The sequence below is a fragment of the Heptranchias perlo genome, chromosome 11, assembly GCF_035084215.1.
Source record: "Heptranchias perlo isolate sHepPer1 chromosome 11, sHepPer1.hap1, whole genome shotgun sequence".
Classification (NCBI taxonomy): Eukaryota; Metazoa; Chordata; class Chondrichthyes; order Hexanchiformes; family Hexanchidae; genus Heptranchias; species Heptranchias perlo.
This window is the reverse complement of record NC_090335.1, coordinates 66962206-66989244: the sequence shown is the minus strand read 5'-3', so window position 1 is coordinate 66989244 and position 27039 is coordinate 66962206. Positions and strand designations below refer to the sequence as shown.

General features: G+C 39.8%; 1 protein-coding gene across 2 annotated transcripts in view; it reads left to right on the top strand.

Annotated features, from left to right (window-relative positions):
* Positions 1-27039, top strand: part of ttc3 (tetratricopeptide repeat domain 3) — a 102677-nt gene that overhangs the window by 41543 nt on the left and 34095 nt on the right. For both annotated transcript variants that reach the window (XM_067993311.1, XM_067993312.1), the window contains exons 17-30: positions 967-1078; positions 1538-1690; positions 2639-2719; positions 4476-4588; positions 6084-6210; positions 8764-8886; positions 9557-9658; positions 11615-11707; positions 13967-14031; positions 14941-15083; positions 19938-20249; positions 21345-21596; positions 23031-23077; positions 24934-24990. In XM_067993311.1, the coding sequence (XP_067849412.1) occupies positions 967-1078; positions 1538-1690; positions 2639-2719; positions 4476-4588; positions 6084-6210; positions 8764-8886; positions 9557-9658; positions 11615-11707; positions 13967-14031; positions 14941-15083; positions 19938-20249; positions 21345-21596; positions 23031-23077; positions 24934-24990 (1780 nt within the window). The remainder of the gene's footprint in view (positions 1-966; positions 1079-1537; positions 1691-2638; positions 2720-4475; positions 4589-6083; positions 6211-8763; positions 8887-9556; positions 9659-11614; positions 11708-13966; positions 14032-14940; positions 15084-19937; positions 20250-21344; positions 21597-23030; positions 23078-24933; positions 24991-27039) is intronic.

Sequence of the window (27039 nt, the reverse complement as noted above, 5' to 3'; positions counted from 1 at the left end):
ATCTGGTAAAACCATAAAATTGTAGATGTTACATTTGTAGAAAATAGCTTCTTATTATGTGACCTGTGGCTTGTCCTTCTGAGTTGTAATAGTCCAGTAGATTGTTTAGTAAGTTAGGTAATTTTTGCATGGCAACATTTCCGCAGAAACTTTAATCAAATTTTAATTTTCCGTTTTGCCACTTTTTGACATTTGCTGTTTTGTCAAGCTAAACATAGAATCATAGAAAGTTACGGCACAGAAGGAGGCCATTCGGCTCATCGGTTCTGTGCCAGCCGAAAAACTGCAATAAGCTTATTGAGCAGCAAAGAGTTGATACAGTACAATTAAATTAGACCCATGTGGAAATTTCCTGATTTGCAGTATTTTTGATATGAACTCATTTATGTAATGCCTTATCTTTTACAGTTAGAAATTTTACAGTTGCTGTCTCCTTGGGAGAAGGTGGAAAGTATGCACTTTGCTGGGAATAGATGCTTGAAATACATCATTGAACCTTTGGAGTGAATTTTCTTGTGCAGTATTGCTTATTCCTTCACCACTGAAACAATCAGGAGCTTTTTGCAGTGCAGCCCCTGAAGTACTCTTATTGCATCTGCTCAGAGTAAATATGGGCACTAGCAAGCAAAATTGTCAACCTCATAGTATCATCTCCCTCTATCTTTTTAATTAAGCTGTTCATCATAATTGGTTAAGTGTAGGACCAGATTAAAAAAAAAACTTACCTTGTTGATTTGCACCTGCCTTCTCAACAGCTCCCTGCAGAGTGTGGAGATCCAAAATGTTGGGCCTTTATGTGGATGAGTTAGAATTTTTCTTTTTAGCTTCTAAGATATTTTCCCTGACTAGTACTCCTTCCTATCCCATTGCTTATACATATACAGACACCGCCTCATTTAAACAGAAAAAAGGTTACAAATTTTCGTAATTTTTCACTTTTGATTTGTAAACTCTTATTTTCTCCAGAGAGCAATCAAGCTTACCAACTCAGCCATTATGTGAAAGCCACAAATATGAGTCCAAGAGGAGCCAGGAAAGAAATGGATTAAAGGCCCGTCTTCCACAATACCCAGAAAAGGTGACTAAATACCATGCTGTGTGTAATCATCGCATCGTTTAATATCCGAATCTAGCCACCGCATCTAAATGAGCTCCCTAATAAAGTATTACAGCAGTAGTAATATTTGTAATACGGCCTGACTCGTCATTTTCAATAGATCTGCCATATGTGTCTTCATACTCCCATCAATTGTCTGATGTTGCTGGTACTGGAATTCAACATTGCTCCCACTTCTCTCATTGGAAAACAGGAAAGGTTACACAGCAGAAATGCTCTGCTTAGATCAGAGTCTGTTGCCAACAAATAATGCATGGTACAGTTCACTAGTCCTAAAACCAATCATATGTCAAATTGTTATAGTACCTAGTACATGTTGATTGTAGGATTGGTGCCTGATGAGCTGAAGAAAGATTGAGAGCTTTGAAAGAAGGTGAAGATGCAAGCAAAGGTACTAACCTCATTACTTTATTTTGTTAGATGCTGATGCCTTTAAATGATTCAGACAACTTAATGGACAAATTGAAGTCTTTGATTCACGATGGATATGTAGCCTTATTGGACCAGCGCGCCCGCAATGCAGAACATGCCTTTTTACAGGTGCTGAACCTAGTGGATCCTGAAAAACAAGAGGTAGGTTTATGGTGATTCCATCCAGGATCTACTTTTGAGTGTTTTTTAAGGTGCTGAAGGAACATGGGTATGAGGCTTGGCCTTTCACCTAGATTTTTCAGTATTTAAAAAAAAATTGAGGCATTAAATATATGGAAAATCAGTGTGCCCTTTAATACAAAACAGGAAAAGTAGCAGTTTCCTATGCAGTGGACTTTTGATATTATAAATTCTGTTGTAATCAGCTTCCTCCTCCCAACTGATCCCAACAAAGCTCCTTTTTGAAGCCAGTAGTAATGATCAAATCTTGATGAGATTACTTATATGCACTCAAATATTTAATGAAGCAATATTCGCCTTGAACTATTCCCATCATGTTCCTTCTTTGTTACTTTTCAGTCCCAGCTGAACCTCCACTCAAATAATAAAGCACTTTTCTAAATACTTGACCCTGTTTCGGGAGAGCTCATCCTTGCCCCAAATTTCCATTTGACAGACTGCATTGGAGCCAGTTTCTGTTGTGTGGCTGGGCTCTGTTGTACGATATAGGGTCACAAAATGTAAATTCCTGGGACTGGCACCTGCGTTTACTGAAACCAGTGGCACGTTACGGGCCCAAACTGGGTTGTTTACACTATTTGCAGCTGACAGGCACTTTTTGGTCATCGGTTGCAAAGTAACTATAGAGGTAAAAAGAAAAAACAAAAATGCCAGGTAACATTTGCTGGTATTTGAAAGAGAAATTCTGAAGAGGGTTCCCACCCAAAACATTTGCCTTCCTTTCCCCCTCCGATTGTAGACATTTTCTGTTTTTACCCTATTCAAATAAGCTTTAGTGAAATCAATATATAGTTTTCTAGAATGTCTTGGTTTTATTTAAAGGCGCAAACCATGGATTTTAATTCACCAGCTATAATAAGTTGAATTTTTATTGCATATCTAGTTGTTAATTGTTTTTGCCCTTCTTAGGAAGTGCCTTTATCCACTATCGAATATGTATTAATTATCTATGGTCATGCCTGTTCCCTCCTTGGTATTGGACTGCCTGAGGTAAGAGCCATAATTTTCTTATATGCGTTTTGTGCGTTACCAATTATTAATATAGGTGAGCATATTTGAAATGTATGGTGTACGAAGTGAATTATCACATCACTGACCCAGAGATCAGAGGGCCCCAAGGATGATATTTCCTGTTTTCTTTTCTTCCTACTGATAATACTGAGGTACGGTTCCATGGTTACCATCAGCGCATCAAAACCTCACTCAAGTGGCAATTTTTCATATTTGAATCTAGACATTGGATGTTAGCGTGTTATTCAATCCTGGGGATGATCGTTGCCAAGTGTCCTCACCGATATTCACGTACATGAACTTTCCTCTGGGAGTCTCTGGATGTCTGTCAGGAATGGGAATCTAGGCTAATTTTCTCCTCCCTGGCATGGGACATTGAGGTGAATTGCATTTCCTGCACCACTGCCCAGATCAGTAATAAAAACTGGTGCTTTCCTAGTCCCCACAGTTCAGTACATGCACCCCCACCCCCCCACCAAAACCCGGTCCTTCCATGTAGTACATTTAGCCAGAGAGGCACTTGGGAGCCCTATGCAAATATCTATACAACATTTTCTGCCTACATTAAGGAGCACTCTACCTATATGAAAAAGTGATGATCACTTCTCCCCTCTCCCACCCACTAAAAAGCAGACCAAAATTGGTACAAAGTTCTAGTCTGTTTTAACAAAATATAGAAGATAATCCACAGCATGCTGCATTAAGTCAGAAACAGAGTGTATTTTTATATATATATTTTTTTTTAAAAAAGAGAATCTACTGAGGGTAAGAATACAAATGATTCTGGTTATTTCTATATTGAAGCATTCATCTTGCACGATTTTGGTTCCACTTGCTAAGCAATCATAAAGGTGGAAGTTTCATTTGCAGAAAAACACTATCAAATGGCACTTTGTGATTGCGGAAGTAGATAAAGGTGCATGCTGCCTCTAGCATGATTGCTAGGTGGCTTATTAAGTGATTTTTAATACATTGCATGCATTTATGAAATCTTATCCAGTGTATACAGTTGCATACAGGAGCAATATCAAATAATGGCAACAAACCAAATTAGGTTTGGGATTGGGATAACTCTATAAACACCATTAGTTTTACATTTTTTTTCCTGTGGAGGAGTACCTTCCACATTCACTCGTGCTTTTAAAACATCTGCAAACTTTTTTTTAAGTGTGAATAAAACTTTTCTCAGCGAGACACAGAATTGAAATATAGGTGGGTTTTCCCACTCTCTGATGTGTAAACCAACACGCTGATCAAGCTTTCCAAGCTCCCATCTTCAGGGCTGTACAACAATGATCCTTGAGCACCACACCATGAGAAAACATGATTTATATTTAAGTTAAATGTACATACTGAAACAGTTTTTCCTTCATGGACTGGGAAAATACCATCTAGTTTAAAGACGTACTTGATACAAGCCTGTCCCAACACCATACCACTTCACACGATTAGATAATAGACCAATACAAAAAGGGAAATAAGCCAAGAACTGAACCCCCAACCAACTAGACCAGTTAATGTAGTTAAGACTCCCTACCCCCTACTTGCAAATCCATGCCCCAAGGACAAAACCCAAACAGATCACTGCTTGTGCATTGGCCCCAGCATATGATAGCTGTGAAAACAAACCTAATGTATCATCTAATTTGTAGGTAGCAATAATTTGTGCTGGGGGAGCTGTTTTTCTTGTGTACTTCAATGTTCTGGAGCCACTAATCATATTTTGCCTGAACAGGAGCTGACTGAGGCTGAAAATCAATTTAATAAAATCTTGGAGCAGTTCCCAAAGCAGCGGTTTGACAGTTTGGCATTCTACGGACTTGGCAAAGTGTACTTCCGGCAGAACAGGTTCGTGTCCAGCAAAAATAGAAAGTGAAAACGGAGAACGTTCTCTGATTGGCAGACTGTAACAAGCGGTGTTCCCCAGGGATCTGTACTGGAACCTGAGGCTTTCACTATATTAATGATTTGGATGAAGGAATAGAGAGTTGTGTATTCAAATTTGCAGATGACGGTAAGTTAGGAGGGCTTAGTATGTTGTGTAGATGGGAGCAGGCAGTTACAAAGGGACATAGACAAACTAAGCGAATGGGCAACTCTATGGCAGATGGAGTTCAATGTGGGGAAGTGTGAGGTCATTGGCTTTGCATCTGATGAAGACAAATTGGACTATTTTCTAAATGGTGAGAGACTTAAGAGCTGTGGACGAGAAAATACATTTTGGTGCCCATGTGCACAAATCATTAAGAAGCTAGTGCACAGGTACAAAAAGTAACCGAAAAGGCTAATGGAATGTTGGCCTTTATCTCGAGGGTTGGATTACAAAAGCCAGGAAGTTATGCTTGAGTTGTACAGAACCTTGGTCAGACTTCACCTGTGTTCAGTTTTGGGCTACAGTGCAAATTTACCAGAATGGTACTGGGGCTTAAAGGGTTGAATTAAATTCTGAGGACATGTTGCATATACTTGGTTTGTATTCCCTTGAGGACAGAAGGTTGAGGGGTGATGTGATCAAGGTGTTTAAAATGATACAGGAATTTAATAGGGCATATATAGGGAAATTATTTCCTCTAGTGGGGGAATCCAGAACAAGGGGGCACAGTTTTAAAATTACTGCTAAGACATATTTAGGCATGAAATCAGAAAGTACTTTTTCACACAAAAGGTAGTGAAAATCTAGAATTCTTTCCCCCAAAAGGCTGTGAATGTTGGACCATTTGAAATATTCAAGACTGGGATTGACTTTTTTTTATTAGGTAAGGGTGTGAAGGGATATGGAGATAAGGTGGGTAAATGGTGTTGAGCTACAGATCAACCATGATCTAATGGAATAGTGGAACAGGCTTAAGGAAATGAATAGCCTACTCCTGTCTCTATGTTCCTATGGTATCCAGGGTCAATGGTTATGGTAAGACGGTGGTTTCTGTGCTGCAAGGGCCATGGGTAGGAATAATGTGTGGATGAGTTTGAATAATGGAGATGTGAGGATGGATGAGTTCTGCTTTGTTACTTTTGGGAACTAGAGACAAGCTGTGTAGCAGTTTTCTTCAGTAATTAAGTGACTGAGTTAGATTCCGTAATGCAGGAGATTGCACAAGATCTGTGGAAGAAGTGGGCTTGCTCCATTGTTGACCTGTGCTGAGTCTTGCACTAGTACAGTTACAACTTTGGTTCTACTAGATAGCTCATTTTGTGCTGGTTCATATAGTGCTTGTCTTCACTCTTCTTTTCTTCCTTTCCCTCTCCCACCCACTACCTAGAATATGGCTGCAACATACTGGAACACACAATGTTGATTTTTGTTTCCAGTAATCCTCCATTTTCCATTGTGTTTTCCCCCCAGATTTGCTGATGCCCTAGATCCTTTCACTAAATCCTTAACTATGGTAAACCGTAAGATTGTTCCAGGTATACTAACATGGCCCACAACAACTGTTGTTATTGAAGAAACACAAAATGAAAAATTAAAGGTAACACATTTTAAAGATTTGCTTTGTATTTGCTCTTGTAACAAGTGATTAATTTTAGGAATATAGGTACAAGAATAGGCCATTTGGGCCATTGAACCTCATGCCATTTTGTTAGCCATAGCAACTATCTTCGTCTCCATTCCCTGACTTTTCTCCATATCCCTTCGGACGCTTACTTCCCGGGTAAGTATCTATCTTCCTTTGAAACACCTGAATTAACTTTGTATCTATGGCCTTCTGGGCAGTATTTTCCACATTCTCTCAAACCTTCGTGTGAAGGTTATCATGGATTTTCTTTTAACTAATTTAACTTGAATTCTAAGGTTATATCCACTTGTTCTAGATTTCCGTACAAGGAGGGAGAGCCATTCCACATCTATCTTGTCAATTCACTTCAGTATTCTAAGCATCTTGTTCAGATTACTCCTTAACCTTCCCAATCTCTCATTATAACTAGGTCCCTCCATCCCAGGTATCATGCTGGTGAATTATCGCAGGATATTCTCCAAGATATTTCCTTGGGCAGGGCACCCAATATTATAAGTGAGGTCTAGCCAGCATTCTCCATAACTGCAGTCGCACTTCCTTGCTTTTATATGATGATGAAGCCGAGCATCCTAGTCACCATATGATTGCATTTTACACCTGCGAGCTGGGTTTTTAATGATTTATGTACCTGCACTCAAATCTGTTTCGTCCATCTACTGACCCACCCTTGTGCTTCCCCATTTAGATTATCCTCCCATCTGTTTGTGTCAAAAGTATGCTACTTCACACTTTTATATTAAATTGCATCTGCTGTCATTTAGCTTAATGTAAGTCTTCTCTAATTTTCTGCTCTTTAATAATTCTCTATACCTCTAGCTTAGTATTATCTGCCTCTTGCCTCAATTCCCAAGCAGTTTTCTATCCGCACTAAGGTTGCTTCCAATTACAGGTGCCTCATTGTTAGCTAGCAATGTGTTGAGGAACTTTTTCAAATGTCTTCTAAAATCTGTGTATATGACATCCACTGATCCTTCTGTATCCACCACTTCAGTGACTATCAAAGAACTTTAGACATGATTTATTTTCACAAGATCATGCTGACTTTCCCTAATCAAATTATACTTTTCTGTGTTTTCATTTACTCTGTCTCTGATAGATTCTAGCTACCTGGTTTGTTCTGGGTTTTTTGTATAGTTGCTGCCTTCCAATATTATCCCCAAATCTACCAAGCATTAGAAGATTATAACTATTACACTCCACCTTCCTGAACCATTGCTTTTAATACATTAGGATGAACCTGTGCCTGAATATTCATCTGGCTTCGATTCCATTATTTTGTCCATTACAATTTTTCTATTTATACTGGCAGATGCATTTTAATGTTTTTTTATTCGTTCATGGGATGTGGACGTCGCTGGCCAAGCCTGCCTTTATTGCCCATCCCTAATTGCCCTTGAGAAGGTGGTGGTGAGCCGCATTCTTGAACCGCTGTAGTCCGTGTGGTGAAGGTTCTCCCACAGTGCTGTTAGGTAGGGAGTTCCAGGATTTTGACCCAGCGACGATGAAGGAACGCCAATATATTTCCAAGTCGGGATGGTGTGTGACTTGGAGGGGAACGTGCAGGTGGTGTTGTTCCCATGTGCCTGCTGCCCATGTCCTTCTAGGTGGTAGAGGTTGCGGGTTTGGGAGATGCTATCGAAGAAGTCTTGGCGAGTTGCTGCAGCGCATCCTGTGGATGGTACACACTGCAGCCATGGTGCGCGGTGGTGAAGGGAGTGAATGTTTAGGGTGGTGAATGGGGTGCCAATCAAGCGGGCTGCTTTGTCCTGGATGATGTCGAGCTTCTTGAGTGTTATTGGAGCTGCCCTCATCAGGCAAGTGGAGAGTATTCCATCACACTCCTGACTTGTGCCTTGTAGACGGTGGAAAGGCTTTGGGGAGTCAGGAGGTGAGTCACTCGCCACAGAATACCCAGCCTCCGACCTGCTCTTGTAGCCACAGTATTTATGTGGCTGGTCCAGTTAAGTTTCTGGTCAGTGGTGACCCCTAAGATGTTGATGGTGGTGGATTCGGCAGTGGTAATGCCGTTGAATGTCAAGGGATGGTGGTTAGATTCTCTTGTTGGAGATGGTCCTTGTCTGGCGCGAATGTTACTTGCCACTTATGAGCCCAAGCCTGGATGTTGTCCAGGTCTTGCTGCACGCGGGCACGGACTGCATGATGTCGAGAAGTGTGCGCTAATGCATTTCAGGAGGACAAACGAGGAAGACGCTCATTGTACAGCCTCTTACTCTGACTCATTCTTTCCCAGGACCTCAGAACTGTGAAATTCTTGCCTCTGCCTTTCCCACAGTCTTCAGGATTTCAAAAACCTAGTTTGCTTTCACCTAATTGCTAAACTTGATTAGTTTTTTCTCTCTCGTTCCTCAACCTTGCTGGTATCTTGCGTTATGGGCCTTGGCCATCATCGAGGTTTCCTAATTAAAACAAATATATTACTCTATTGTGGTCTGAAAACCTTGAATGCAGATCTGCTGCTTTTATTCATGTAACTTTAACTTTCAGGCAATGTTGGAAGAATACATAGGGAAATGTCGATTCCCTGTAGAATCCGATGCAATCTGCCGCTATCAACATTGCCAGGGGCATTCTAAGGTCCAGATTTACTTCTCAGACCCAGATTTTAAGGTAATGAGTTTTAAATGTAAGTGGCATGTGATCATATTGCAGAATGCCATTGTATAATACTAACTTGCCACACACCTGTACTCTAAATATTGAGCCTTTAGTGAACTTGTTGCTTTTTTAAATAGCTCCCAAAAACTGTGTCATAATCCAGTCATGCTCTCGCAGTTGTCTTTGCAAACGTTTTTTTTAAAACAGAACCGACTCTGACTTTTACCCCTAATGAATGACGCCTTAATGAAAATGTGTTCATTTTACTCTTTTTTTAAAAAAAAATCACATTTTATTAAATGCATGCAGTATTCTAGTTAAATATAGCTACATCATAGTTAAGGGAAGCTTAAAAGGTGTGCATTATACCCAAAACAATTAGATTTGGGTATAATGCACAACTCCAGATGAGGGCAGGGAATTTTTTTTTCGAAGAAAGCACTGTGCACATTCACAACACTAGCCTGGTCGCACGTGTGCAATGTTTTTAATCGAACAGTCAAATGTTGGACTTTAGCTATGTGATTTATGACTCAAAATTACTCAGTCGTCATCTCTGACCTCGTACCCTTGGCTCACATAGGATCAGTGAACATCTTATAAAGCACCCATTGTACCTGGAAGAAATAAAGTAATTTCTCCGACTGCAATACCAATGACCATTTTGATACTTGTATCTTAGGGCTTTATTCAAGTGATGTGCTACCTACAGTGCCGTGTGGAGTACCATATCAACTGTTGGAAGAAATTGAAGGCAACTGCCTTTGAAGATAAAAATGACAAGGTTAGTTCCCTTCATAAATGGAGTTAGGTGTATTTTTGTGGTATTTCTACAATAAGGTTGAGCAAGGATGTGATAGTGCACAAAATGGATAAATGACCAGTTGAGTTTTAGTGTAATCTGAAATTAACTGCTTTCACAAACAGTGTTCAGTATGCAGTGATTAGATTAATTCTTTACTAGGCCAGTATCATTCATGGAGGGTAAGTAACATAATTTTATCCCATAACGTTTCTTGTTTCCATCTAAGTACTGTTGGAAAGCCAGGTGAGTGTGGTCTTCACTATAGCTTCTATCAATCCCACTTCAGGATTGATAAGCAGGTGATACGCTTGTAATGATAAGTTAATCCTGAATCTGTTGCGAACAAGATGATTGCTTTGACAAAGTATACCAGTTCAACCTAATTTATTTGTGCAGATTCAGTTAATTACAATGTAGTTTGTTTTTAATATTTAACTAGGAAAGCACAACGGTAAATTATATGGTAGATTTAGAGTGATGTGATGCACTGTAATTGAGTTACAGTATTTAATTGGCAGTGAGTAAATGGGTCATCAAACAGCCCAGTGTAACAACTAGTCAGGATGTACATTCACATTTTTACAGGCAATTATTGTGTAGCCCATTCCCCAAAATCTTTTTTTTTAAAAAGTAGCAATACAACCTTTATTACAAATAGAGATGAGGAAGGCCTTTGGGCCCATTTTAGTTCATCCACCCAGAAAGACTTAAGGTCCCCCATTGCACCATCCAATTGGTACTTAATTGATACTAGAATTTTGTCTCAACTACTCTATCTGGAGGTCCGTTTCACATGTTGATCAACTCTTTGTGGAGAATGACTTTCTAATATCAGTTCTGAATATGACTTTTACTAGTATGAACCCTTGGCCTACTCTTGAAATTTAATTTAATTTTATAACTTTTCCATTCTATTTACTGTCTTTTATAAACCTCTAAGATCACCTCTCATGCAGCTCTTTCAAGACTGAAAGCCCCAGATTCTTCAGTCTTTCCTCGTAACAGATTCTAAAACAAGGGATCATGGCTTTTCTCTACACTGCTTCCAGTGCTTGAATGTCTCACTTGTATCTTGGTGACCGGAACTGTGTTACGCATGGGTGGCAAATTGAAAATCTACCCCAAGATGTAGTCTGTCCGGAGCTTTATACTGTTTAATAACTTTCTATAATTTTATATTCTACTGTTTTAGCTATGTAGTTCAACATTCTGTTGACTTTGGTTGCTGCTCTACATCAGTTAGTCATATTGGTTGTCAAAACTACTAAGACTTCTAGGTTATTTTGAACTTTGTCCTTAGTTGCTTCAACACCATTCATGAATTTTTTTTCTTCCTCTGTCCAGTGCTTTAGACGTGTATACATTAAATTTAATCTGCCGTTGTTCTGCCCACATATATATTTTGTCATTTCTGAACTGCCTCCTCCAATTCCACTGCCCCACCTAGTTTGGTGTCACCTATATATTTGAGCAATTTGCACTGAGTTTGAGTCCAAGTCATTGATATAAATTAGAAAGAGTGATGGTCCCAACTGCGATCCCTAAGGCACATCACTTCGTACTCTGTCCCCTGCATGCCACCTTCCAACCCAACGTAACCTTAATCGCTTTTCAGAGAGAATCATCAATGGATTTTAAAATCCAGACCATGTTTATTTGATAGTTTGCAAAACATCGGAGAACCTGTTGTGTGAAAATCACTATATACGGGAAACAAATTAATGTCGTATGCAGTGCTTCAGTTACATAGTTAATTATTGAGAAGTCACCCTTATTTTGTTGATCACTTGGTACAATTTTGAAATGTCTTAGGAATTCAACCTATTAGACTGCAGTTAATATTGCAATAGTTACATCTTTTGAGCATAACACTGATAAGAATTTTAAATTTTATTTTTTTAAACCTAATCAGAACAGTTTTTTTTTATCTTGAAGGATTTTCTCAGAAGTCCATGTTTCACGCCCGATTGTGGAGGAAAAATTTCAAGAATTGTCATCTTTAATTCAAAGGGTCTCGTGAAATGTGAGGTAACAATTTTGTCTAATTACTTCATTTTGATTTTCAGTGCAACTTCCGTACAAAACTATAGAATATGCTAATAGAATGTCTTGGAACAAATAGTGTAATTTGAAATAATGGAAACTGCAAGAAACAACATCTGAAAAAGAAAGATACTGAAGGCTTACTTGTTCCCATGGAACCACGAGGAGCAGAGGGACAAGGGGATTGAATTGGGAGAGAAAAAAAAATCACGATAAAGATTGGGAGAGAGGAAAATTACCATTTGGATGTATTAAAAGCGCTTTCTGTGATATCTGGTAATTAGGTAACGCCGGTGGTTTAAGGGTCCATTTGGTGCTATCTGGCTACCTGTGATTGGAGTTAACCAGACAATGTCTTAGGGTTTTTTGTTGTTGTTCACTTTAATCTGTTAACACCTGTCATTGTTTTAGCTGCCCTGCATTTGCTACTATTTAGAATACCAGGATTTTGCCACTTCTGAAGATGTTGCTGTTTTTTTATATATTTTTAAGTCCATTTTTTAAATCCATTGTTTTTGTCTTTCATTCTCATTTTCAATAATTTTGGAACCGCTGTATGACTCATTTTTTTGCCCCTTGAATGTTAATCCCTGATGGGAAATCTTTTAAACATTAGCACATTTTTAGGAAGTTGTTGAATATGATTATTGCCCAGCAGTATGTTTCTGTGAAAAATGTCCGAGTCCACAAGTTTTGTAACTGAGCATGATAGTAATGCCGCACCTAACATTTTACTATATGTGGCCCCATTGTTGGCACTACTTATAGCAAAAAAAAAAAAATTTTCATCAGTCATTGTGTTTCAAAATTTCATACTGATCTCCCATTGTGTTGTATATAGGGAGTAAAGACCAAATCCATTATTTAGATCAAACAGGTTTGGGGAAATAATAGCAGTTGAGGAGGAGGCTGAGGAGGGGAGTACAGAGACAGACAATGGACAGGAGGGGAATGAGGAGAGGGAAAGCAAGGGGATTATGAGTGCAGGGGCTGGGGAAACAAAAGCAGGGAAATTACCTCAGCATTGGCAAGTGAGCTCAGCATTGGGTGAACAGATGGTGGCAAACTATCTCTTTCCTCAACAGAACAAGACCAGCAAGTGCCGGAAAAATAAGCAACCAAACCTATCGGCAACTATAAAATTTTGGCTTTGGTGGGGTGGGGGGGGGGGGGGGGGGGGGGAGAGGAGGAGGAGGCTGGGCAGTGGTGGAATGGGAAAGATACATCATGAAGTCTCAAACTCTTTCAGCAGAGGCTCGAGGTTCTGCAGGACTGGCAGGTGGTGGGGATGGGGCAGAGGTTGACATTCAGTATTAGCGAAGTGGGGGGAAAATGGGGAGGTTTGGAGAAACAGAGAACTCGGCACTGCCTCTTTGAGGGGGGGGGGGGAGGAGAAGAGAGGTGGTATGCAACAGGCTGATACTATCCCGGCTGCCCCAGAAATGATCAGCAGGGGGTCTTCCAGCCCAACGTTACTGCATACTCTGGATAGCATATGCTCGTCTGCAGATGGGTGGAGTGTGGCATCAGGATTAGCTTATGAATTCAAGGGCGTTATCTTCAAAGGATCACTAACTCTACAAAGGTGCAGGTGGGTGCGAGGCTGTACAGACCCAAGCAAATAATGGGGTAAGCAGTAGTTAGAATTTTGGAAACAGCCAAGGAAAAAGACGGGCAAGATTATCTCAGCTTGCCAATGAACAGGTCAGGAAGGGGCATTATGGAGGTGCTGAGGGAAGACGTAATGGAGGATAATTGATAATTGAGATTTAGGAAGAATGCGGCTTCATAATATATCTTTTCTCCTTCTGCGCCCCACCTCCACCCCCTGCCGGAAAATTTATAGTTGCCGATAGGTTTGATGGCTGCTTATTTAATTTTTCCAGCACTCACTGGTCTTGCTTTGTTGAAGATGACACTGGATTAAATGTCAAGTAACATTAGTTCTCAAGCAAAGACCAGGCAGAACACCTAATTACATTTGATGCCCTGATCTACAGTGCCACCTACATGTATAACTGGTACTGCTGGTACATGTGGATGCTGGCAAAATAGATTTTCCCACAGAAATCACCTGATGTAGGTGTTTTTAATGCATTTTGAAATGGAATGTTGTAACCTACCTTGCAATTTTAATATATAATAGGTTAGAGTTAGAGTATTGCTTTGTTAGTGCTCCATGAACTTTGATTCACTTCTAAAGGTATCTTATCCTTGCTAAATGTAACTTATGTTGTTTTTCAGTTTGAGGCTAAAATAGTAAAAAGCAAAGACCCTTCAAAAACAGTTGTGAAACAGAAATGTTCAAGGTAAAGTTGTTTTTTTGTATCTGTCACAAGTATGCACAAGTTGTTACGGGTTGTACCACAGCTACCAGTTTGAGATTGAAGCAAACAGACGTGGGTTATGTTGCCTTTCTGTTTTCCTCTGGCCAAACGGCGGGGGGGAAAGCCCTATGCATGCATTTAAGCACAAAGCCTCTGAACTCTGCTCACTGGCATTGAAATACTGGTTAAGTTTTAATGTTGAAGAGCTGACTGTCCTGTTAGCCTGCTATCGTTTATTTTTAAAAGTGTAGATAGTTTTTAAACTTACACTAATTGCATTTTATTCCTTAAGTTGACTTTGTGCTGCTCGCCTAAATTCAATTTTGAGCAACCATACCTGAATTATACTATAGTTTGCAGCATGTTGAGCTGAAACTGTTTTCCACAGTGCAAACTATGTAGTATAACTGTGATTGAAAGATTTTGAATATTGGTCGACTCCCATCCATGTATAAACCAGTGACATATATTAATGTTCCATTTTAGCTGTCTGTCTTCTCAATAGTTCTTCTAACATAAATGTAAATTTTTGTATGCATATCACAAATATTTAAATTGCAACTACTTTCCAGCACATTGTTTCTGGTACTTCCCAAGTTAAATCTTCTGTTATCCAATCTTTCATCTATTTTTCCTTTTTACGGATTTGGTCTCAGAGTGCGGTCTCTGTTGCTGTCAGTGTTACAGTGCACGCTGTGTCTCCGTCTTCCCCTTAACTAGGTTAGCACTTAGACTCATTGTTGATCTTAAATTCCTATTTTCTGGTCTCTTTCTCTTTGTTGCTGCAGTCATCTCCAAATAGCAATTGCTTGCTGTTTTTCTCCCTTCCTACCATGGCCTATGTCTCTTTGTCACTGCTACAATGAATGTGAATACTTTTTTTCCAATTAGTGCTTTGAAGTTGAAGATTAAAGAAGACCGTAAGCAAACCAGAAAGCAGTTGAGAAGAGAAGCATCAAGACACAATGTTGAAAAACAGATTAAAGAAAAGGTTGAAAAGAATAGCAGAATTGAAGAAACCAATTTTAAAACCGGTAAAAAGAAAATGCCTGATTCATAGCATGCCCATTAATAATAATTTTTTAAAAATTAGGTCAGGTTATGATACTAGTTGGCGAGACAGTATTGTGAGGGCTCAAATTTAAAATCGTCTCAGAATTAAAGGGGAGGTTAGAAAAAAAACCTTGCGTTGAGTGGACAGGGGAATGTCAATGGATGTTATTTATATGGACTTCCAGAAGGCATTTGATAAGGTCCCACATAAGAGACTGTTAGCTAAGATAGAAGCCCATGGAATCGAGGGAAAAGCACGGACTTGGTTAGGAAGTTGGCTGAGCGAAAGGCGACAGAGAGTAAGGATAATGGGAAGGTACTCACATTGGCAGGATGTGACTAGTGGAGTCCCGCAGGGATCTGTCTTGGGGCCTCAATTATTCACAATATTTATTAACGACTTAGATGAAGGCATAGAAAGTCTCATATCTAAGTTTGCTGATGATACAAAGATTGGTGGCATTGTAAGCAGTGTAGATGAAAACATAAAATTACAAAGCGATATTGATAGATTAGGTGAATGGGCAAAACTGTGGCAAATGGAATTCAATGTAGACAAATGTGAGGTCATCCACTTTGGATCAAAAAAGGATAGAACAGGGTACTTTCTAAATGGTAAAAAGTTAAAAACAGTGGATGTCCAAAGGGGCGTAGGGGTTCAGGTACATAGATCATTGAAGTGTCATGAACAGGTGCAGAAAATAATCAAGAAGGCAAATGGAATGCTGACCTTTATATCTAGAGGACTAGAGTACAAGGGGGCAGAAGTTATGCTGCAGCTGTACAAAACCCTGGTTAGACCGCACCTTCAGTACTGTGAGCAGTTCTAGGCATCGCACCTTCGGAAGGACATATTGGCCTTGGAGGGAGTGCAGTGTAGGTTTACTAGAATGATACCCGGACTTCAAGGGTTAAGTTACGAGGATAGATTACACAAATTGGGGTTATATTCTCTAGAGTTTAGAAGGTTAAGGGGTGATCTGATCAAAGTTTATAAGATATTAAGGGGAACAGATAGGGTGGATAGAGAGAAACTATTTCCACTGGTTGGGGATTTTAGGAGTAGAGGGCACAGTCTAAAGATTAGAGCCAGACCTTTCAGGAGTGAGATTAGAAAACATTTCTACACACACAGGGTTGTAGAAGTTTGGAACTCTCTTCCGCAAACGGCAATTGATACTAGCTCAATTGCTAAATTTAAATCTGAGATAGATAGCTTTTTGGCAACCACAGGTATTAAGTGATATGGGCCAAAGGCAGGTATATGGAGTTAGATCACAGATCAGCCATGATCTTATCAAATGGCAGAGCAGGCACAAGGGGCTGAATGGTCTACTCCTGTTCCTATGTACAATGTGGAATTTTCTGCCACAAACTTCTTATTGAAGTAGAATCCATCATTTTTTTTATAGGGAATTATATAGATGTATGGAGAGTAAGCAGTTGAGTGGAATCTGATTAGTTGCCTTAGGTGAAGAAAAAGACAAGCACACACTTGATGGGCCAAATGGCCTGTTTCTAAAGAACATTCTTTAGTCCTAAAAACTTAGATTTTTTTTGTCAACTTTCAAGTTTAATTACTTCTGAAATTGTTAATACATGGGCACAGTGGTATCTATTTTAATTTTATTTTTGTGACTATGCTAGGAAAGGCCTACAGTAGATTGGGCTCAGCCTGTACTGGAACAGATTCCCAACGAGTACAGTTTTCAGTAAATCATGATAGATTATTATGTGTAGTGGAACCATCCTAATCATGTATAGTGGAGCCACCATAATCTAACCCTCTAAGCCTTGGTGTCATTCTAGTGAATCTGTGCTGCACCCCCTCCAAGCCCAATAAATCCTTCCTGAGGTGCAGTGCCAAAAACTGACCGCAGTACTCAGATGGGGTCTGACCAAGGCTGTATACAAGGCTTTATTTGTTGAAGTTGTTTCAAAAATTCCTTTTTTGTCCGTCCCCCGCTTCCCAACCTTGGTTGTTTGCTATAAGAAGTAATTCAAAGGTGGGGGGGCACTTTTCCTTTTTTTTTTCCTTTCGATCTTCTGTTGTGCCACAGAAGATTTATAAGCAGGCTGGTGCCCCATGTTCTTTAGTAGTTTCCTTATTTTTCTGTGCTGCTTTATGCTCTACCTGTATTGCAAGTAAGCAACCAAGACTGGCAAACTTCTGTTTCACACATTACCTGCATTTTTTGCAAGATGGATATTTAAGAAAAAATTAAATGGGAGGGGTGGGGGTACAATGAAGGAACCTACTGATGCAGCAGGTTAGTCAAATCCAGCCTGGGCTGTGTGAATCTCCTCTGTCTGCTGGCTGTAGGTCCTATGTCAAATGAATGAGAAAATTCAATCCAGTTCATAGTAGACATTGGTTCACAGTATAAATCGCGTCCTAATTTCACACTACATTGACAGTTTTACTCGGTGGCTGGTTTGGGAAGTAGAAAAATATTAGTGGTGCAGTAAAGGATTTTGTTCTAAGGTTAAGCTTTATTCTGTATCTATTATGTACCTAACCTAAAAGTGCTTAATGCTGACACATTGTGGGAAGGGATTTTCAACTGCCGGCCACCCGTTTCTTGCCTGGCAAGAAATCTGGTGGGTTGCCTGGACACCCGTTTGCCAGCCTGATTCACTTTTCAGGCAGGCCTTTAGATGGGCACCCAGCACTCTCATCCAAAACGGTACAAGTGTAGGACCCTAATTGCAATTGCAATTTCTGTAGAGAAATGGATGGAGCATTTGAAATGAATGCTAATCGTACTTTTCCCAGGTGTTGAGAGCCATTATTAAGGAAGTGGTAACAGGGCACTTAGAAAATCATATTATGATTAGGCAGAGTCAACATGGTTTTATGAAAGGGAAATAGTGTTTGACAAATTTATTCGTTTTTTGAGGATGTAACTAGTTGGGTAGATAAAGGGGAAACAGTGGATGTAGCATATTTGGATTTTCAAAAGGCATTCGGTGCCACATAAAAGGTTGTTACACAAGATAAGGGCTCATGGGATTGGGGATAATATATTAGCATGGATAGAGGATTGGTTAAAGGACAGAAAACAGAGAGTAGGGATAAACGGGTCATTCTCAAGTTGGCAGGCTGTAACTAGCAAGGATCTGTGCTTGGGCCTCAGCTATTTACAATCTATGTTAATGACTTAGATGAAGGGACCTAGTGTAAGTATCCAAGTTTGCTGACGATACAAAGCTAGGTGGGAAAGTTAGCTGTGAGGAGGACACAAAGGGTCTGCAAAGGGATATAGACAGTGAATGGGCAAGAAGGTGACAGATGGAGTATAATGTGGGGAAATGTGAGGCTATTCACTTTGATAGGAAGAATAGAAAAACAGAATATTTTTTAAATGGTGAGAAACTATTAAATGTTGGTGTTCAGAGAGACTTGGGTGTCCTCGACAAGAAACACAAAAAGTTAGTATGCAAGTACAGCAGGCAATTAGGAAAGTAAATGGCATGTTGGCCTTTATTGCAAGGGGATTGGAGTACAAGAGTAAGGAAGTCTTACTATAGTTGTACAGGGCTTTAGTGAGACCTCACCTGGAGTACTGAGTACAGATTTGGTTTCCTTATCTAAGGAAGGATATACTTGTTTTGGAGGCGGTATAGCGAAGGTTCACTGGATTAATTCCTGGTATGAGAGGGTTGTCCTATGAGGAGAGGTTGAGTAGAATGGGCCTATTCTCTCTGGAGTTCAGAAGAATGAGAGGTGATCTCATTGAAAGGTATAAGATTATCAGGGGGCTTGACAGAGTAGATGCTGAGAGATTGTCTCCCCTAGGTAAAGAGCCTGGAACTAGGGGGCATAGTTGCAGGATAAGGGGTCGGCCATTCAACGCTGTGGCGAGGAGGAATTTCTTCACGCAGAGGGTTGTGAATCTTTGGAATCTCAACCCCAGAGGGCTGTGGATGCTGAGTCATTGAATATATTCAAGGCTGAGATGGATAGATTTTTGGACTCTAGGTGAATCAAGGGATACGGGATTGGGCGGGAAAGTGGAGTTGAGGTCGAAGATCAGCCAGGCCCCTGATTGAATGGTGGAGCAGGCTCGAGGGGCCATATGACCTACTCCTGTTCCTATTTCTTATGTTCTTAGGCCTAACTAGCTGACCTTAAGGGGGACCATTGGACACCAATCTGAATAAGTGTGGTTTCAAAAGATTTTTGTGGAAGCAAATCTCCCAGCCGACAGCTGGCCTGTTCTTTACCCCCCACCCTAAATTCACACCCTACCTACCGGCTAGCTCGGTGCAGAAGCCAACCGATTTTCTGAGGTCCAGAACTGGGGAGCTGCAGTGGAGCACCTATTTGGCACCCACAGATCACTGGTAAAATTTAAATGAGGCCCAATCCCGACTCTGGCCTTGGTGGGGGCACTGCTGATTTTAGGCTCAAAATAGCCACAATTCGAAAATCTCTTCCACCCTGCACCCCCCCCCCCCCCACCCACCCATGGTGTCTGAATTGAAAAGTTCTGTATTCCCGACCATAGCCAGGCCTCACCTTAAACAAAATGTGGAGGTGGTTGCAGGGGGAGGAGAATTGAATGATTTGAACTGTATACATGTTAATGAGGCTAGGAAAGGGGTGTGCCCTTTGGTTGCTTGCATGTCTAATTCAGGTTAATTATGGCTAGTTATGATGGTACTGTGATAGATGAGAAGTTATGCAAAAAGTGAGTAGTGCATTTCGGTGCTTTGGAATTCTTTGATTTTGCTGTAATGTGCTCCAGTATAGTGCATGCAGTATTTCTGATGTATAGATTTTAAGCATATTGCATGCTTCATTGTGTACCTTGACTTCCTTTTATACACAGGTCAGTCCTGGAACCCTCTTGGTGATCGAATGTTGCAGCTGATAACTGAGAACAAGGAGCAATTAAAAGCTGGAGTGCAGAATGTTTCAAACCTACTTCAAGAATTGCTGTCACTTCATGTTCTAAGTGAAGAGGACTATGATGTGCTTTCCACAGGTGCTTCCAAACCATGTGAGGTTATGGGCCAACTTCTTGACCTCATTGTACAGAAGAATAACAGAATAACGACCAGGGCATTCCTCTACACCCTTACCAAGTGCCAAGAAGTTGACAACAAGCTGTTAGATTGGATCAATTGGTTAAATAATGCAGGTAATGTTATTATGCACGCAGACCTGAGTGTATGTGCACACAAGCTGTGATGCTGTATTCTATGAAACTGAAAAATGCCCAAGGAATTAACGTCACACTGATAAAGACATGAGGGAGCTGCAAGAGAAGTGCAGAAATGTCTACGGAATGTTAGAACAGGGTAAAAATGAACTTGCATTCAGTTGGATGTGATGTTTGCAATCAAAGTTCGTAGAGCTTAGGTAACTGTTCCCATTTCATCTTTTGAAATTATGGGATAGAGTCTCCGCCAGATTGCGCTGGTTTTATCAGCGCAATCCACCAGAACCAGCGCAAAAGATCGCGTTATGTCAAGCGTAAATCATGTTTCTGTGATCTTTAACACTGGTTCAAAAGTCGTTGTGCCCGAAGCTGACCCCACCCACAAAACTGGCCACACTCCCAGATCGAAATAATAATGATGAGTTTCCACCGTTTGTGGCCGTTCGAGGGGTCTTCAAATTGAGCTCGTTTTCTTAGGCGCACAGGCACTAATAGGCACGTTTTAAACGTTTTTACATATTAAAAAATATTTAATTTACTAAGAAACTGACTAGTGTACACCAATGAAACTATTAAATGGTTCAGTATAGTTTTTTAAGTCACTTTCAGTGATTTAAAATCAGGTTCCTCACAGGTAGAGGACTAGACACTCTTATTAAAAATGCTTATTTTTTGTGATAAACCTACATTCAGCTGTATTAATAAAACTGCACCAGGTTACCACTGTTAGATACGTGAATGAATATTTTTTAATGCAAAGAAGAAAACAAAAACGATTACATTCTATTATGCTGATCGATTGCGCTGGTTCATGGAAGATTTTACTATTGTGATTATGCGAATGTATTTGTGATTATGCAAATACATTTGAACTGAAACTTGAACTGTAACCTAACCAGTGCAATTTCAAGCGCAATTTGCCAATTGCGCCTAAAGCAGAAACTCTACCCCTATATGTTTTAAATAAAACTCTTCCAGCAAGATATTCAGGGGCGTGGGAGAAAAGTTTAAGAAAAGTAATGTTGCATGTTTGTTACTGTTGATTCTGAAGCAATGTTTCTTAATTATTTACAGGGCGTGAAGCAGCAGAACTGTTTTTGTTTCGTTACTCAAACTGCATAGAGCAATTAGACATGGGCTTGCTACTGGAGCTGCTGGATGCATCAGAGATTGACCTACCACTGCCTGATAGCGCTAAAGAGATTGTAGAACAATTAAAACAGGAATCGCCTACAAAAACCCGCAGTTTTATATGGATGTTGGAGGAGAAGAGAGAACAATTCCCTTCCCTGCAGAATCCTTTAGATGAATATTTTAATACAATGGGTATGTGCTTAAACAGCTAGCTAAAGTGTTAACTCCTGACTATTCAAATTAGTCAAGATATTCAGTTTTTCAGTCAGGAGATAGATAACAGTGACGAAAGGGTGACTGTAAAAATTGCTATTTCAGAAATTGTTTTGGATGTTGTGGTATATTTTACATCTGGACCGTTCGAAGATACCTGTTTTGACACCTTTCCTTCACCTCACTGCCAAAAAATTGTTACAATGGCAAGAGTGAAAGAGGGCAAGATAGGTGTTGGAAATATAACGTTAATGACAGATGACGAAAGCCATCTGAGTTTATCCATCCAGAATGACATTGCGTTGCCCCATTGCGCCATCTAATTGTTTCTTAAATGATTACTAGGTTTTGCTTCCACTTATCAGTCTTAAATTTACCTTTTACTAATTTGAACCTGTGTCCTTTGTCCTACTTTTGCAATTTAATTTTAAGTAATATTTCAGATATACCTTTTCCTTGCTCTTAATTATTGTCTATACCTCTTAAGATTGCATCTCAGGTGCCCTGTTTCCAGGCTGAAAAGTCCCAAGTTTGTCCAGTCTTTCCTCCTAACTCAAACCTTTTTACACTAGGGAACAGCCTTGTTGCTCTTCTCTGCACTGTTTCCAGAGTTTGAATGTCTCCATTGTTTCCTCGCAATCAGAACTGGACACTGCAATCCAGTTGTGGTCTGACCAAAGCACTGCACACTTTAATCATGTCCTCTGACTTACATTCTGCTGTTTTAGCTGAGTTGTTTGACATTTTATTGGCTTTATCAGTTGTTGCTCTGCATGCTTGGATATGTCAAGCAGAGTCTACTAAGGCTCCTAGTGGGTAATTTTGACTGCGATAGTATGAAAGAGTTAGTAGCGAATCAGCAGCTCATTTTAAATCTCTCCCACTTTTCATTGACTCTGTGCAGTATGCTGCATTCTGTCCTTTTACCTCTTCTTTTGATCAGTGTCCTTTCTATGTGACACATCATTCCTGTTAAGTATTTTTTCTACTCAAAGCTTAGGAATTAATTGTCACGGTATACAAAAGCCATTTCCTTTCTGCGGGACCTTTTCAAAAATATGACAAACCTAATTCATGGTATGCTGGCTGATGTATCTCTAGAATCTCTGACAGATTGCTAACAAAATAGATGGGAATAAAATGCCCCTGATGATCTTATTGTCGGGGGGAGAAAGGAGAGAAGTACTTTCCTATTGCAAATGTACTTGAATGTAAGAATGCTTCAGAGGAATTTTAACCAGGAAAACCAGATGTATATTACTTTGCCGAACAACTTGTATAATTTGCATTTTTTTCTTATTTTCTTGGTGGTTAGCCAATGGTTTAGCTGCCAGTTTTGGTTATGATCATGTTACTTCTTTGTTTGCTTCGTTCTAGTTGTAATCTTTTAAAACCTTATTCTTTCTTCTGTAGATGCTCCTTGTACTGTACTAAAAAGACAAGAAAATGAAGAATTATCTGTAAGTTGTACTTGCATTTTGTGCAAACATTTCATTTAAGATTGGTTTCCAAGTGAAAAATCGAAGATTGTAATAGTTCATATAATTGTTACTTCTCAGATTACTACAGTTTATAACTGGAAAGAGCTACTGGCTATTGTGGTCTACCTTATTATGAGAAAGACATCCAGGAAAGAGTGCAGTGAAGGGCAACTAAATTGATAGTTAAGTTCAGGCACCTGAGTTATGAGGAAAGATTTATAAAAGCTAGGAATGTTTACTCTGGGAGAAGAAGGCTGAGGGCTTCTCTTAAAGAAGTATTTAAGGAAAGAACAAACTTGCGTTTCTATAACGAGAGCTCAGAATATTCCAAGGTGCTTCACAGCCAGTGAAGTATGCTTGAAGTGTAGTTATTGTTATATTCCAGGGAAACACTGTTTATGAAATATCACATCCAATGATAATTCTCATACGTGTGATCAAATTTTTCCCCCGGTACTTATCCAATTCACTCAAATTTCCTGATAATCAGCCCCCATTGACTCTCTTCGCAGTCCATACCACTGTAGCCAATTTGCACACAGCAAGATGCCACAAACAGCAATAACATAAATGATCAGATAATCTTTTTAGTGTTGGTTGAGGGATATATGTTGGCCAGAGGACCGGGAGAACTCCTCTGCTCTTCAAATAGTGCCATGGGATCTTTTATGTCTGCCGGAGAGGATAGATGGGGCCTCAGTTTAATGTCTCATCCAAAGAGTGGCATCGTTAACAATGCAGCACTTCCTCAGTACTGCACTGAAGTGGCAGCCTTGATTATGTGCTTCAGTCTCTGGAGTGAGGCTTGAACCCACAACCTTCTGTCTCAGGAAAGTTCTACCATTGAGTTAAGGCTGGCACTTTTAAGTCCTAAAAGGCATAGATGAGATAAACATCAATATGGTTAACATAGACAAAGATTTTTCAAGAATTCTTAGGCTTAAACTTAGAAAAGAGAGGGTAAAAGGACAATTTAAATTTAAATACTTTACACAGTGGTAGAGGAATGTATGGTATGGACTGCGAAGAGAGTCATTGGGGGCTGATTATCAGGAAATTCGAGTGAATTGGATAAGTACCGGGGGAAAAATTTGATCACACGTATGAGAATTATCATTGGATGTGATATTTCATAAACATTGAGACCAGGCAGATGGACAACAATGATTTTTTTCCGGGCCTGTATATTCCTTTGTACTGTGAAATACCACTGGAAAACATTGAAGTATCTGAGTAAAATGGTAGCATGACAATTAAAGATTCCTTCACATCCAGCAAGAAGTGTTGGCTGAACACTGTCCATTCATTCTGTGGTACAGTAGGGAATAGGACCCATATTACAAATGCATCATCATTCCAATATGATCGGATACAATCATATGATCATAATGCATATGGAAAATTTCTCCCAATTCTGCTGCTAGTCCCTCCTATCATCTGAGACCACATAATTGTTAAGGATGATGGAATTGCAGTAATGCAACAAAAATCCCAGTTGAGAGTGTATTGTGAGGATTTGTAGTTATCGCTGAGGACTAGATCACACCTAGACTTAAATTTTGAGTCAGATGGGAAAGAAAGTTCTGTTAGTGCTCGGAAATAACTAGCTTTTAAATCAGCAAAACATACAGGAAACATTAGGAGAGTAGTGGTATTTTAAACCCTTGTTCAAGATGGTATTTTATACCAAAATAAAATAAACTGTCTATTTGAGCTCCAAGTAAACAGTTCATTACAAGGTACCATAAAGAATTGTTGTGCTAATAGAGAGATGACCATTCTTGGTTTCAATGCATTGTACTTACCAGTTGTTGAATGTTCTGATTTTCTTGCAGAATATTGGCCTTAAAAGTAAAATTAGAAACAGAAAAAAAAAACCAAAAGATTCCAAGGTTAGTATATTTTGATAACTAATAACTATCTAACTTTCATTAGTTTGTTTTAACTGCTACATGTGTGTATATCTAAGACTCCCTCCTCTCTTTTGAGAAATCTCCCCTTATTGGGTTTTCACACAACTATTCTCAGCTATGCAGATGGACAGTCAATCTGGCCCAATCCACCAATTCATTCTGAAACTGTCCACTAGGAAGCAGCTGAGTGGAGGCTGGACATGTGACTCTGATTTTTCTCTCTCTACCTGTGGGGAATTGCCTCTCCTCTGCATTCATGCCTCCAAAAGTAGAGTTAAGGCAGTAGTTTAGTACTTTCCCCATATAGTGGCCTAGCAGCCCTTATCCTACTAGTTCGTAATGTGTTGTGATATGCTGTCGCTGTAATATTCTGTCCATATTGCATTTTCTGTGTGTAAACTTATTTTCCCTTTTAAAATAATTCAATTTTTGTCCTCCATCTCTCTTTAAGGCGCTAGCTGTTGCTTCCACAAGCACTGATACCCCTTTGGTACCTCATTCTAGTCGCTATTTTTTTAATTTAAGAACATTGGCAGGTTGTTTGAACTGGAGGGCATTGTTGTTGAACCTGATCTGCCCTCCCCTCCCCTTGTATCCACGTATGTGCACTTTCTAGAAGGGTCACTGGATAGCAATTATGTATGGCAGCTCCGACTGATTTCCAACTCCTCCTCCTCCCCTCCTCCGTACTGAAACCATTGGTAGGGTCCCAACAACACACTCGACTGAGATCAGCCAACTCTGCAAAGGCGAGGGATCGAAGATGGGACGTTCTCGTTGGTATTGCTCGGTAGTATGCTGAGTGCCACGCCATTGAGCCATCAGGGTGCCATTGTTGGTATTCATCTTAGCACAGTTTGCTCCTTACTAATTACTATGAGGACACCTGGAACACAAGCCTGAATAGCTTGGTTTGCACAGTTTCTATTGGTGCAGCTGAAGAATATGTAGTAGAATCTCAACCTCTTGTATCGGTCAGCTGACCATTTCCACACAAACTTCAGAGCAGTTGTTTCTTACTACTAAAATATATTGAGCACAGCAGTCTAAATCATACGTATTTCCAACCTGTCAGAAGTAACTTATTAGTGCAAGAACACATGGACTAGGGGACAGCAGATGGATTTTGATGTAGATAAATATAAGATTAATGTATATTGTAGCAGGAAATATGTACACATTTAGAATCATAGAATGGTTACAGCACACAAGGAGGCCATTCGGCTCATCGAGCCCGTGCCGGCTCTTTGAAAGAGGAATCCAGTTAGTCTCATTCCCCTGTTTTTTCCCTTCAAATATTTATCCCATTCCTTTTTGAAAGCCACGCTTGACTCTGCATCCACCACCCTTTCAGGCAGTGCATTCCAGATCATAACTACTCGCTGTGTTAAAAAAAAAAAAGTTTTTCCTCACGTTGCCTTTGGTTCTTTTGCCAATCACCTTAAATCTGTGTCCTCTGGTTCTCGACCTTCCCGCCAGTGGGAACAGTTTCTCTTTATTTACTTTATCTAAACCTGTCACGATTTGAAGGGGTGTGCATTAACAAAAGTGAAAAAGGATCTGGATAGTGGTATTGATCATCAGAAAATTCCCAGTCAATACAAAGCTGTAATCAACAAAGTAAATCAAATGTTGCAATGATCCAGGTCTTTAAAATGCTGAAAGCCATAGATGATATTGCTATACTATTTGATTTGGACCATAAGCAAAAAGTACAGGACACTGGTTCAAAATTAACCAGCTTCAAGTAAGACTATAGATAGAGATTCCAGAAACTACTTCCAGCAAAAGATGCTATGTCATTTTCTTCAAAAAAAAGAACTGGATAAATATAAGGTTCGAGAGACCAGTGTTTACTCCGATCAAATCCTCAATAGGACTTGGTGTGACAGATGCGTAGTTTTTGTCCTGAGATGTGTATAGTTTACATGTTGCAGATTTCCTACAGCACTACTTGCAGTAAGCCAGCGCAAATATTGTTTGCTGTAGACAAGTGTATTATACTGCGTAAGGCACAAAGTTTGTGTC